The 13,457-nt window shown below is 51.1% G+C and overlaps 2 protein-coding genes across 2 annotated transcripts in view; one reads left to right on the top strand and one right to left on the bottom strand.

Moving 5' to 3' along the window:
* CIR1 (corepressor interacting with RBPJ, CIR1) overlaps nt 1-4,895 on the top strand; it is a 45,190-nt gene extending 40,295 nt beyond the window's left edge. The window contains exons 11-13 of the mRNA XM_065880149.1: nt 3,164-3,428; nt 3,531-3,851; nt 4,670-4,895. Coding sequence (XP_065736221.1) covers nt 3,164-3,428; nt 3,531-3,851; nt 4,670-4,895 — 812 coding nt within the window. The remainder of the gene's footprint in view (nt 1-3,163; nt 3,429-3,530; nt 3,852-4,669) is intronic.
* A 5,094-nt stretch (nt 4,896-9,989) lies between these two features.
* SP9 (Sp9 transcription factor) lies at nt 9,990-12,453 on the bottom strand. The gene is made up of 2 exons (XM_065880823.1): nt 12,433-12,453; nt 9,990-11,423 (listed from the first exon to the last, which is right to left on the bottom strand). Exons 1-2 carry the CDS (start codon nt 12,451-12,453, stop codon nt 9,990-9,992), a joined length of 1,455 nt encoding a protein of 484 aa, XP_065736895.1.
* Between the last annotated feature and the right edge of the window lie 1,004 nt (nt 12,454-13,457).

The raw sequence follows: 13,457 nt of genomic DNA, 5'->3' as shown, positions 1-13,457 counted from the left end.
ATTGAATGGGTATAGTTTATTTTTTTTCAATTCAAATTTATTACTCTTAAGATTTGAATTTACTTGAAGCCAAGTGTAATCATTGTAGAAATTCACTGCTATGCATTAAGTAATGGATTGGTCAGTATTTCTTTACGACTTTAAATTCCCTTCAGTTTTGCTCTAGGGTCAGAAGCTATTTACATTTGGATGATGTATTTTCTATGCTGCCATAACAAATAACCTCTGTCTTAACGCGAATACAGTTCTGGAGATCAGAAATCTGAAATGGGTCTCACTGGGCTAAAATCAAGGTGTCAGCAGGTTTGATTCTGGAGGCTCTAGGGAAAATCTGTTTGCTCGTTGCAGCTTCTAGAGGCCACCTGCATTCCTTGGCTCCTGGCCCTTTCTTCCATCTTCAAAGCTAACAAAGTCAAGTTCTCACATCTAATCACTCTGACACTTTCACATTCTGCATTGTTTTCCACTCTTTGGGACCCTTGTGATTACATTGGGCCCACCAGGAAAATCTCCCTATTTCAAAGTCAACTGATTAGCAACCTTAATTCTATCTGCAACCTTAATTGCCCTGTGCCATGTAACCTAACATCTTCACAGGTTCCAGGTATTGGGATTGCTATGTCATTAAGGGACCATTATTCTACCTAGGACAGATGGCCCTTCTACTACTGACATTCAGCTATTACAGATTTTACTTCTAAAGGTGAAGCATTTACATAACGTCACAAATGAACCAGTGTAAACTGTTTAGATATATTTCATAAGTATAGGTATATAAAGTATGTTTAAATTTAGCTGCAAGGTTCCCCTTGTGTTTCAAAGCATATGGTGAAGGAAAACTATAGAAAAAAATCATTTAGTTCAAATTAAAAGTAACATGCAATTCCAAAAAATATATACTAACCATCATGGACACAAGTATTGTTATCAGGGTTCCACATTTTAAAAACACTTCTTATTTAATACAAATATTGATTAGTTTGGATGGTTTTGAGAATGGAAGTCCTAATTTCATAATTTTATAGGAAAGAAGTTTGAAAGAAGAATTAAGTAAAACCTCTCTGTGTAGTCTGGTATATGTATCTTTGTCTTGTATATGCACACACAGAGATGTCCTCTGATTTACAAGCAGCTAACTAAAGGCATAAGCAACCCTTTGATTATTTATATTTTTAAGAGAGTTGGGAGGGGAGAACTTGAATTCATTCTACGGTACTCTTCAATAACTTACAGCACACCTCAAAGATCCCTTTCCCTCTTCATTTAAAAAAAGCATGCATTTGAGATTGATAAAGACCACTAATTTAAACCTTGAGTTCATCAGTGTTGCACTGATTATTTTCTATCTTAGGCCTTTTTAGACTTTATAATTTTTATAATGTCAAAACCTATGCAATATTTACTGCCTTAAAGGATTTCTGAACCAGTGTTCATGAAGAGAAATGTTGAAAAGCATCCTGTAATTAAAGTGAATTATATACTTTATCATTTCTTAACACTTTGACTTCCACAAAAGTGTGGTCCCCTTTTAACTTTATAAGTGGCTGCAAGAATTTTTCAAATCTCTGGTTTACTTATCCTTCACCGTTAAGATTGAGAAACTATAAAGTACCAATAGCCCCAACATTCTTATCTATCCAATGGTGAGAAAAATTCCCGTGTAATTATAGGAAATGTTGGTTTGCTGTTTGGCTTTCAGACTTGGTCACTAAAGGATGCTAGACAGCCCCAAGGGGCTAGCATTCCAACTTGGCAAACTTAAAAACTGAAGGGAGGCATTTTCACATACAATCATAACATGGTAATAAATAGCTTTAAAGAGGCTCACCTGACTTGTTCTGCACACTCTAACGATAAGGGTAAAAGGAATTGAAAGTGATTTTTAAAATAAAATATTAAGCATCTAATTATACTTTTGCTTTTGAAATACAAGGTAAAAACCAAAGAGATAAACCTCATAATAAAAAAGATATCTAGTTGTATGTGTAGAGGTTCCCCTAAGTACTAACGCCAAAAAAAGAATCCTCCAAGTTTAATGAATATGATTCAAGAACAAGAGTCCCCAACAGTGAGAGACTTTTTTTTTAGAAAAACCACAGGAAACGTCTGGTGATATGTCCTTCTTCTTACCCTTAATAGAGAAATTCTTTTAACGAAATCTGGGTGTGCCTGGTGACATTTGTTCAGCGGCCTGGCACTGCACTGGCCAACTTGGGAGACATTATTGGGGTCCCCTCCTCCCCTTTTCCCTGGCCTAACATTTAACATAATTTAACACTAGCAAATTAATTCCTGTAGGAGGTGCTGTCGATTTACAAATGGTCAGGCACGATCAGGTTACTAGGTTAGGACTTGTTTATCTGAACGTCTATGTGGTAAGTTAGTCATCATTTCATCTAATAAATGTGCCAAAATAGGCAGAGGTTGCTGCAGCACAGCGGCAGGTCTGCTTACCTTGCAGTAGGAAATGGAGATCTTACTTTGTATCATACGGTTTTAATCTGAAGAAAGCTTTTTATCTGAAAGGCTTGGAGAGACCTTCCTTGTTCTTCCATGAGAAGGCTTGCTGATAGTGAATCACATCCGTCCACGCTGTAGGGAGCTCGGCGTTTCCCAGTTTCAATCAAATATTTACTATGTTTTTAGCATTGAATCTCAAAGATTTCAAATCCACCTGAGCCATTGCACTCTCCTTCCCTAACGACCACTCGGCCAAGACGCAGGTGGAGGCCGCTCGACAAGGCCGCGTCCTCCACACCCTGTGTTTAAGATCAGGGAGAAGGCTGCCTTTTAGCTTCAGTAGCTGAGGGGTATTAAGAAATCTTATTTCGATTTTCTGAAAAGAAAACCTTGATAGTTACCACTTCTTGAAAAGAGCTAAAGGTATGCCATAGCTGCAGACCTTGGGAGCGGGTTTTTCAGATCCAAAAGGAGAAATGCTTTTTTAAAGTTGTGAGGAACAAATAAGGCCGAGGGAACTCTTAAGTTTTGGGAAATGCCATGGCAACTGAGAGCTGATGAAGCTCCTCAAACCCCGTTCCTGCTGACAGAAAAGGAAGCAGATCCTCATGCCCTTCCCCCTTTCTCCTCCCTTCACGCCACACTTAACATCACCCTCAGAATGTAACAGTAATAATGAAGCGAGGTGTGGGGTGAAACGCAGGAACGGCTTGTCATGGAAAACGCATACTCTGGCCCAAATTGCCCGTGAGTCGCCTTTCCGCGACTCGTAGGCACGGGAAAAACCCAGTCCTTTCGGTTCGAAGGTCCTCCCGACGGGGTGGTCAGAAGTGGAGGTCCAGCGGTTTGGGTGCTGACCGGACCGAGGCTTCCAAGGACCTCGCCTTAGACCGGAGGCCGGAAGGGGGCTGGAGTGAGTCCCGGGCTGGCGTGCCCCTTCCCATCCCCACAGGCGCCTCCACCCCTACGTACGGTGGTGCTTTCCTTCTAGACGCGCGCCTGGCAACCTTCTGAACATACCTCAAACCCAGATGAAAGCCTGAGAATTAGGGGGAGCGTCTCCCTCCTAGAATATGCGCCTCCCGTGCGAGGAGGCCGCTGGACTCCCCACCGACAAAGTGTAACGGGAAAGGATGCAGGCTAGCTCGCTGCAAGGGTCCCCCTCCCCCACGACCCTGCCAGTGGCCCACTCAGAAGAAATTCCAGGCTGCGGACCACGGGAGCTGCGCCCTGGGGACCAGCACTCCCCGGCCGCCACGCGCCCTCGCCTGCCAGTTCCAGCCTAAGCTCGCCCGGCCTCCAGCGCCTTTCGTCTACGCAGGTCAGAGGGCGGACTTGCCTTCACTAGTTAGGAAAGTGAGCGAATTTCTCTCGTCTCTCGGGCTCCACAGGTGAAGAGGGCGCTTTAGGGCGCCGCTGCTAATCTCTCGCTCCTGGGGCAAAAGTGAAAATGTTGACTCTCGCCAGCAATCTGCAAGCAGAAAACAAATCGGGGTTGCCGAGGAGGGTGTCGGGGGGGACAACACATCACTTTGCATTTCTTTTATAAATGAATCACCCTGAAGGTTAGATGTTTGCAAAACAATGCAAAATCCCTGGTATGAGTGCAAGGGTCTTGGAAAATCTTAAACCTTGTTTTTCTTTCCCGGGTCCCTGAGAACAGGCCCTGACGGAACATGTTTCCACGGACCTACTGAAACCTTCCCCTTAACTGGAGTTGCAAACACACTGTATATATTTATATCAATAACATATAGGGTAGGCATATCTGTATGTATTTACCTCATACATATTTCTATAAACTCCAGCGTCTGGAAAGGGTGGGGGTAAATAACCCCGAACGGTTAAAATTATGGAGAAGGGATAATAACTGATTACTAATTTGAAAGTAAATAAACAGGTGACTTTTTCAGATCAAATCCCTCCTTGGATCGTTACAATAAATGTCTCTGAAGGAAGCTCTCTATTTATGTTGTCATTGATTAATTCTTCACTACCTCATTTGATTTCGATTTAGAACGATTTGATTCTAATTTAATTAGCATGTAATTTGGATGTACATAATTACTGTAATTATGACATTCAGGTAAGGCAGCTTTAGGCTGAAAGGCAATTTCAAATTTTCTAGCAACCTACTTTGTACTGGGAAATGGACAAGGACTTTGCGCCCTGCTATCCAAGTAGTAATTAGCACATCTTTCTGAAACAGGCAGTGCGGCGGGGTTTGTATTAAAACAGCAAATACAAACCCAACCGAGTTACCGGCTGCAAAGGTGGCTGCGAGTTCCCGGAAATGCACGGCGTTTCCCTGGCGCGAGATCGGGGAGCCCGGCGCCCCAGCGCCTGGGCCGGCTCTAGCTGATGCGGGCTCCGGCGCCTCTGCGGCCTCTGGCGCGGGATTTGGAGGTGTAGCTTTCAAGATTAAAATACAATAAACGTGCGGGGAGGGTGGGGGACAAGAAAGGGGAAGAAGCCACTGCACGATGTCTGAAGACGCGGGGTTGGGTAGTGGACTAGGAAGAGGAGGGAAAGGGGCGGCGGGAGGAGGGCGAGGCAGAGTGGAGAGAAAATTGATCAACGCCCCCAAGTGTTACCCGATTTTAGATTTGGGTTTCGAAGGGAAAAGGTGGGGGCCAAAGGGGTCAGTTTGCGCCAGCAGCGAGTGCGGACCCTTCGCAAGGGTCTGGGGTCAGGGGTTTCGGGACTTCTGGCAGCCCTAGGGGGCCCTGCGCTCCCCGCAGGGCCCCGGCCTGCCCAGCAGCACCCAGCACCCGACTCGGGCGGGACGGCGCCTGGAGGACAGAGGCGAGGCAGGAGGCTGCTTCGGCCATCCCCGGGTCCAGGCTGGAGAAAACTGCGGGTCCCTCGCTTCCTCCCCTTCACAGGGGGGCCTGGGGACCTGGGACGGTCTGCTTGCCTGGTTTAATCAGCTTGGTTCGGTCGGTCCCAGATAACCCACGTGGGTCCCGCCGACCGGGAGCCTTCGGATCCGGGTAGTTGGGGGAAGAGCGCGGGGGCGCTGCAGCCACGGCCGGGCCCCCATGCCGGGGTTCACGTCGCCGCTAACAGCGCCCAGCGTGCTCACCTCCAAGTTGGAAGACCCTAAAGTTGCCTTGAAGGAAATGCAAAATGCGCCAATTCTAAGACTAGGGCCAAGCAGGGCGTTATATTGTTTTGTTTGGATTTTCAGTTAGCAAGTTCCAGAAAAGACTTCCTTTGTCTGGGAGCATTTAATACCGGCCATTACTAAGCAGTGCCGCCCAGTAGCGGGGCTTGTCCCCCACGAAGCACAAAAACTCGCTTTTCTTTTCTCGATTCGCTGGGTTGCTGCAGCTCGCGGCAAACGCCGACTCCCCGCGCTCGAAGCGTCGAGCAAGGGCGGACAGCGCGGCCTTCCCGGCCCGGAGCTCTAGATGGCGCCAGCGAGCCGCACTCGCCAAGCTCCTCTTAAGGGAATCAAGAGCGACTGTCAAACATAAAAGCAAATCAGAGTTTTCAGTTTTTTTAATGTGTTAAGAATGTTATTCCTTAAGAAAATTTGTAGCTAAATTATTCTCACTTAAAATAAACACTTAGTATACCAATTACACAAATGGGCGGGATTTATGTAAGATTTACTTCATCTGCATTTTTGTAGTGGGAGAGAGCCTTGGTGAATACAGATAATAGATGCAAATAAGATTAGAGTTAAAACAAATAAAGTTTCCATCTGAATAAAAAGAAATTCAATTTTACACGACTTATAACGATTTGACGGAATGTCCGGACAAGCCGCTCAGGTGCACCATCTAATCGTGTCAAACTAATGTTGTTTTCCCTCCTTGAGGAAAGAAAAATCTTTCTTTCTTTTTTCTTTCTTTTTTTCCCCCCTTCATCAGGTAGGATCCAATTCACTCCGCGGGGGAAAATATAAAGCCAGAAAAGGAAATCGCCGGGGGAGGGTGTGGATCGGCGCTGGCTAGGCGAAGAGCCGAGGAAAACTTGGTCTTCGTTCCTCTACTACGCAGGGAACTACAGCACAGGAAACGCTGGGAGAAACCGGCTGAAACGAAATCGCATTTCCCCTCACCCGGTCCTGAGCGGACTCAGGACCCCTGTCTGCGCCCCTCGCCCCACACCGGCCTCCGAGCAGCAGCCCCCGTCTGCGCCCCGACCCCTGGCCGCGGCCTCCCGTTTCAACCGGGCCCAGGAGCCAGATTGGCCCGGGCCCCGTAGCCCCCAGGTGGCCCAGGGGAGACGCGGCTCCACCTCGGGTGGAGACCGAACTCTTCCCGGGTTCGTGGACTCTCCTACCACGCACGCTCTCTCCAATTTGCTCGGCCGCAGCGGGTGGCTGCCCGCTCAAGACAAGGTATACCCGCGCCCCCCAGAGCCCCCTGGGGCTGGGGGTTGGGTAGGAGCGCGGGGATCTGTCTTGCCTGCTGGTTTCGGCTGGGGGCAGGGGCCCGCTCCCTCCGCGTGCAGGTTCCGCGAGCTCTGCCCACCCCCCGACTGGACGCTCGGGCCCGGCCGCCGCCCGCCGTTCCCGGGAGCCGCGGTGATGGACGTCGGCTGACCCGCGGGGCAGAGGCAGCGCGCAGAGGCCTTGATCACTGGGCTGCGGAGGGAGCCGCGCGGCGAGCGGGACCTGCACGGCCAGGCCCTTTGATCTGCTTTTATTATCCACGAGAAACAAAGCTGCCTGGGACAGACGCCCGGGCGCCCTCATTCCTCGGGAGACCCCACCACACCCTCACCTCCGCGCCGCCCGCCCTTAGCCCCCAAACACGCCGGGCACCCTCTCGGCCTCCAGCACCTCGGCCCCGAGCCCCCAGGGTGAACGTCCCCCTGGCCAGCTGCTCCAGGCCAGACCTGGACCAGAGGCGCGAGGAGTGTGGGCTGGGGCGCCCGGTGATAAACTGTTTGAGCGGGGAGCGAAAATGGCCAAAGAAAAGAAACACTCGAGGAAGAGAGGGGCAGCCGAGGCTGCGGGGACAGCAAGAAGGAGGAGCGGGAAGAAGCCACCCAGCGCCACGCTGCAAACGCCCCTCTGGGGACCTTCGCTGTACGTTTTATCGCTACTTTGCTAATTGGCTTTTCACTGCAGTTTGCGAGGAAAATTTTGTTAACTATTAATAACAACAATTTATTTTTCCCCCATGAAAATAAAAACATTCATTCAAGTTCCCAAGGCAGTAATAATAAAAAAAAAATTCCCCCCCACTGCGGCTGACTTTACTTGCATTTCCTATTGTGTGGGGAGCTTTTTAGAAATATTTTTATTCTGTAAATATGTACTTTATTTTCTAAACTAACATTTTTTCGAATTGGGAAATTATCTCATTTACCAATTTTCTTTTCGTCTCTCCCTCTCTTCTCCCTCTCTTTTAAACTGGGGCTGTTAAGTTGGTGGTCAGAAGACAAAGAGAGTGAAAATAATTTTCATTTCAATAATTGCCTTCTGGTCAATTTAACTGTGCCTTATTTTGAAAGAGACTGTCTAAATGAGATTCCTGTCCCAAATGTGTTCCCAGGCCTGATCCCAGCCTTTAATTATTCCTGAGTTTTTTTCTTCAGAATAAGACGCCGCACTGAGTAATCACAAAGAAGTCAGAGAGCATCCTTGAACCTTTTCAGAAGCAGCGCCACTGATATTCAAATAACCTGCGAGGGCCATTTGACGGCGCGGGGACCTAGGCATTTCCAATTCACTATTTGCATAGATCAGCCGTCTTTGAAAAGGAAAGGAGCAGTTGTCTTCCATAACATTAAAAAGCCTAGTTATCAAATCAAGTGCTTAGTTTGGGGGCTTTTAAAACGTTTACATTTTATCTCAGGTTGCCCTTTACCGTTTGACATGCAAATTTGGTGCAGTTAATTTAGACAATTAAAAAGATCTTCAAGGGAGCTTTGTCACGGAGAATATTTGGAGTTTTCCCCGTGGACCAGCTGAGATAAAGTTGGCCAGAACAAATGATGTCTAGGAGATTAATTAGATATTTGATAAGACATGAATCCCTAATAAGGGAATACAAGGCACAGGGGGCTGCTGTGTGCTCTAAGTCAAAATTAATAACATTTAACAAGATTTTCATTTAGGCATGAAATGTCTTTTCCGGGGTATTGACTCTAGCGATTTATTCCCCTGAGTCACCTCCCAACGTAGAGGGTCTTGGGAGCTACGACTTCTTTTAAAAAGCTTTTTCCTTTCGAAGATTGTTTTAAAACCGCTTTTTAAAAACAAACAAACCCACTGGAGTTTCGTCAGACCCCTCCGGGAGGGGTAGGCACCTCCCCAGTTAAAGCTGCCAAGGACCTTTGCTTTTTTGAAGGGGTTCCAGAGTTTTAAAATGTCACCTTTTGAGAGCTCTCTCGTTTAGTAATACAACTACACCTTCTTATAACCTAATTTAATTTACGCTGTTAATATACAAATAAATAATTCTCACTTCTCAAAAACGTATCGCTTTTATAACTCACATAAACCTTACATCACCTAAAACTAACATTAAGGGATTTTTTTCCCAACAAAAAAAAGTCGGCCCACTTAAAGGTTATTGAGGGGGTAACAGGATCAAAAAAAAAAGAAAGTGTATTGTTCAGAGTCCTTTAATAATACCAAAGTGAAAATATGATGTCAAAATTTTCTTCATACAGATAAACGCATTTAATTTCTTTAGGTGACCTTAACTTACGTGTTTGTGAGTGAAATGATAACTCAACATTTTAAATATCTTTTACATATATACTGACTTTCACAAAGTGCATCAGAAAATTAAAAAAAAAAACTCCCTGAATTTCAGGAATTCACCAAAAAAACTCTATTCGAATGAACATTTACAAGAAAATAAAAGAGAACACAACCTTTTGAACCCTATTTATACAGATGTTATGAAATACAGAGAAACTGTCACTAGACTTCCAGTTTAATTTCTCACCTTCGGCCTTTTTTGATGCTTCCTTTTATAAGAAAAAAAAGTCTTATTGTAAGTAGATATCAAGCAGGACTTGGAGCATTTTATATATAATATAATCCACGCAAAGGGTCTGTTTTTATAGGTCCCGTTTGTTTTCAAATGTTCTGACAGTCCTTTGCAGGGTGGTGGCTAGCTTTTGGAAAAAAGGACAGAGAAGGGTGGTGGAAGGGGGTGGGCGGTGGGGGAGGAGGGAGCGTTTCTGTGTATTGCTCTTCGCTCGAGAAGTTTGTGCGAGTGGTGTGTGTGCGCGCGCTCGAGTGTGCGTGCTTGTGGTTGTAGGTTTCCGGTGTGTGTGTGTGTCTGTGCGTGCAGCTTTTTAAAGTGTTGTTTGTGTCGAAAGATGCTTCGCTTTTGTTCCTGGACCACGCGTTTGATTCTCGTCTGGGCTCGGGCAGCAGAGGGGAGCTCCTAGCGTGGCCGGCAAGCGGCGGCCCGCGAGCCGGATGCCGCTCTACCTCGCGCCGGCCCGGGGGCGGCCGTGGAGCTCCCGCCCGTCCATACCCCGCTCGCCCTCCGAACCTCTCGCTCGCTCGCGCTGTCTCTACTCGCTCGCTCGCGCCTCTCGCCCGGCCTCTAAGAGTCGTTGGGGCCAGACGCGGCTTCCTTGCCTCCTGCCGAGGCCGCCGCCGCCGCCGCCGCCGCCGCTGCAGCCGCCGCCGCCGCCGCCCGGGCGGCACTGACGCCGGAGTCGTGCAGGATGAGGTCTGGGGACTCGGAGCGGGGCGTCTCCAGGTTGCTGGCGTCCGTGTCACTGTCGCTGCCCTTTTTGCCCCCGCCGCCCCCGTTGTGCGTCTTAATGTGTTTGCTCAGGTGGTCGCTGCGCATGAAGCGCTTATTGCACACCGGACAGGCGAAGCGCTTCTCGCCCGTGTGAGTCCGCAGGTGCCGCTGCAGCTCGTCCGAGCGCGTGAAGCGCTTGCCGCAGAAGAGCCAGTTGCACACGAAGGGCCGCTCGCCCGTGTGCCAGCGCAGGTGCGCCTTCAGGTGCGACGTCTTGCCGTACACCTTGCCGCAACCCGGGATGTGGCAGCTGTGCAGGCCCTTGCGCCGCAGACTCGCCCCGGCCGGGCCCAGCCGCTCCGCTTCCTGGCAATTGGGGCAGTCGCAGGTGGCGCGGCCGGAGTAGCGGCGGGCCGAGCGCGCCGAGCTCCCCCCGGCGGCGGCGGCCGCGGCGCCCGAGATCATGGCGCTGGCTGCGGCGGCCGCCACGGCGGCGCTGGAGTCCGAGTAGGAGGGCAGCACCGGCTTGAAGCCGTCCTGGGCCAGCAGGTGCTGGCTGGTGGAGAGCAAGTGCGAGGCGGCGGCGGCCGAGGAGCCGAGGCCCGTGGAGCTGAAGGCCGAGTGCGTGAGCGAGCTGAAGTCGGGATTGTAGGTGCCGAGCTGCGAGTGCAGCGAGGCCTGGGGGGCGCCCGAGTGCAGCGAGCTCTGGAGCCCCCCAGCGGGGTTCTGCACCTCCAGCCACGAGCCTGGGCTGCTGTGCACGTCCCACCACGACGACGCCGCGCCGTTGGTCACCTCGCCCGCCGCCAGCGTTGAGTGGAAGCCTGACTTGTACCACGACTCGTACGGGTGCGCCATGCCCACGCGCGGGTACAGGCCGTCGGCCGCCGTCGTGTGCACTTTGGAGATGAAGGCCGACTGGCCGCCCGCCTCTTGCGGGGACACCCCGGCCGCCGCCGCCGCGGCCGCCGCCGAGTTGGAGAAGAGGCCGCCGTAGTCGCTGCTGAAAGCGGACGACGTGGGGGACGTGGAGGCCAAGCAGAAGGCGCTGTTGGCTGCGCCAGAGCCGCCCGCCAGGCCGCCTGAGCCGCGGCCGCCGGTGGCCACGGCGAAGCCCGAGAGGCTGGAGCCGAGGTTGCAGCTGGACGAGGAGCGCTTCCAGGGATGGAAGCCGCCCTTGGCGAAAGCGCTCGACTCCGGCAGCGTCGTCAGCGGGCTCGTGTTGCCGATCTTGTTGCAGGTCGCCGCCAGCATGGCCAACGGGGTCGTTCCGAAGCGCGGCTCTTCCTAGAGTGGGTGGGGTGGGGGAGGGAGCAAGGAGGAGGAGGGCAGGAACAAGTGGGAGGAAGACACAGAGTGCACCCGTGAGCAGCCTCGTCCTCCCGCGGCTGGTCCCGGGGGGTCGTGGCTCCCCGGCTCGCGCCTCCTCCCCGCACGCTCGCCGAGGATGCGCCGCACCCCGCGCGGGGCAGAGGCGATCACAAGGGCGAGGGTCCCGGCGCTGGAAAGTTGTTCTTCAGTGGGACTACAAATCAAAGCTGTCTCGGTTCTCCCTGCCTCAGTCGCTGCAAACCCTGCCCCAAACCGGACTCGAGTCGCTCGCCTTCCGTTCGCCATAAGCCCGCTCCTCTCACAGAAGCCCCCAGATCGCCCTTCGGGGTGAAGCACGGAGGTAAACACATCGACAACAAACGCCAGGTGAGGGCAGAGGCGGCCGAAATAGCGACCCGGGGGTGGGGGAAACTTGGGGCACTCTTCCCAAGGGTGGCTAGGACTTGACTTTTTAACAGAAAACATTTTAAATGTTTACACACACACACACACACACACACACACACATATACACACAATTACGAAAAGAAGAAGTCCGAGTAGAAGCGACCCCCGCGATGGATTTCAGAGTCACAGACGAACTGGGGATCCGCAAAAGTGTAAATGTTTGTTAACGTGACTACATGAACTGCAAAACAATTAAGGCTGTTTTCTGGAAACACCAATGTCGCGTAATTGCAACAATCCCCGAAGCAAGGGGGGATGGGGTATAAATCACGAGGGGCAGAAAAGAAACCTCTAAAGCAGAATGTTAAAAGGACTTGCTTAACAAATCCTTTTCTTACAAAGACACCTCCTGGGTTCCAATAACTTGGGAAGAATCAGTCCTGGAAATGTGGAAAGTGCTAAAAGAAGCTGAGGCTGCAGTCGGGCAGCAACAGTTTCTCCAGAGCCGCGGACCCGGAGAAGCCATAACGAAAAATTACTCCAGTTATAACAAGCAAATGCCGCACTTCCGACTTACCCCAAGTATAGACGTGGCCATAGCAGGTCCCTGGGCGGCGCGGCGGGGCCGGGAGCGGGGCTGAACCTGGCGGCTGCTCGGGAGAACTGTTCGGGTACCGCACGGCTCCCGTGTCCCCGCGCTCGCGCCGAGCGGACTCCGGGCTCCCGCCGGCTAAACTCAGCCTAAGTGCTAGGAGCACCCGCTTTGAAGTGCCGCTGGCGGCGCCTCTCACCCAATGAGGGCGCAGGCAGAGCAGACTGGAGCTGCCCCGCAGCCAATCAGACGCGCCGAGGGGCCCGAGCCCGGGCTCCTGGCGCGTGCCAGTCACCGCGGCTGGCGGGGGGGAGGGGTGTCGCGGGCTGGAGATCGAAGAAATTACAGAGCAATTAAAAATTTACACACACGCACCAAGCCAGGTTTAACTATCGTTGAGACCGAGCCACAAGCCACCCGAACCTCCCCGAGATGATGCAAGTTAAGACTGACAGTCCTCGACTCTCCACTTGTGGGAAAGGAGGCAGGAGGGGAGGGGGCCCGAGGCTGAGGCCGCACCAGCAAGACCCAAGTGGAGACGGAAATGTCAACGCTCACTTTGTGTGTCCAGGCTCTCGCCCGCGGAGCACAACTTCAGCTGGAATCCATCATTCTCGCTTCCGATTTTATCATTGTCATTTATCTACCTAGTTCCTTATTCCCACTGGATTCAGTTTTACTCTCAGAGTCACATTGAAGAGAAGGGGGCGAAGGGACAGCTCCTCCGAGAGGAGAGAAATAGGCCTCTCCGTCCAGGTCTACACCCACAGACTTGCTGGGAGGGCCTGGAGCCTCCCGCATCCCGCCATTTCCCCTAGCGGCCTAAGTGACTTCCTAATTGTCGCTCTGGCCTCTGACCCGGGGGGTAATACAAGTGCCACTCACACCAGAAGCTTCTAGTGGTAATTAAGGGCACCCTTTGTACCGTTTCGCCAGCGCCTAGATACCAGGCTAACCCAGTTGTCAAATATGACTAAACAGTGGGACGTGCTGTCTGCCGGGTTTCGCTG

The sequence above is a fragment of the Phocoena phocoena genome, chromosome 7, assembly GCF_963924675.1.
Source record: "Phocoena phocoena chromosome 7, mPhoPho1.1, whole genome shotgun sequence".
Classification (NCBI taxonomy): Eukaryota; Metazoa; Chordata; class Mammalia; order Artiodactyla; family Phocoenidae; genus Phocoena; species Phocoena phocoena.
Note: the sequence above shows the minus strand (reverse complement) of the source record. Positions and strands in the feature narration are given on the sequence as shown.

Bases quoted from the DNA above. Each gene is read 5' to 3' on its own strand.
- SP9 (XM_065880823.1), bottom strand. From the start codon at position 12,453: ATGGCCACGTCTATACTTGGG. The intron at 11,424-12,432 runs GTAAGTCGGAAG...CACCCACTCTAG, and splicing joins TGGCCACGTCTATACTTGGG to GAAGAGCCGCGCTTCGGAAC.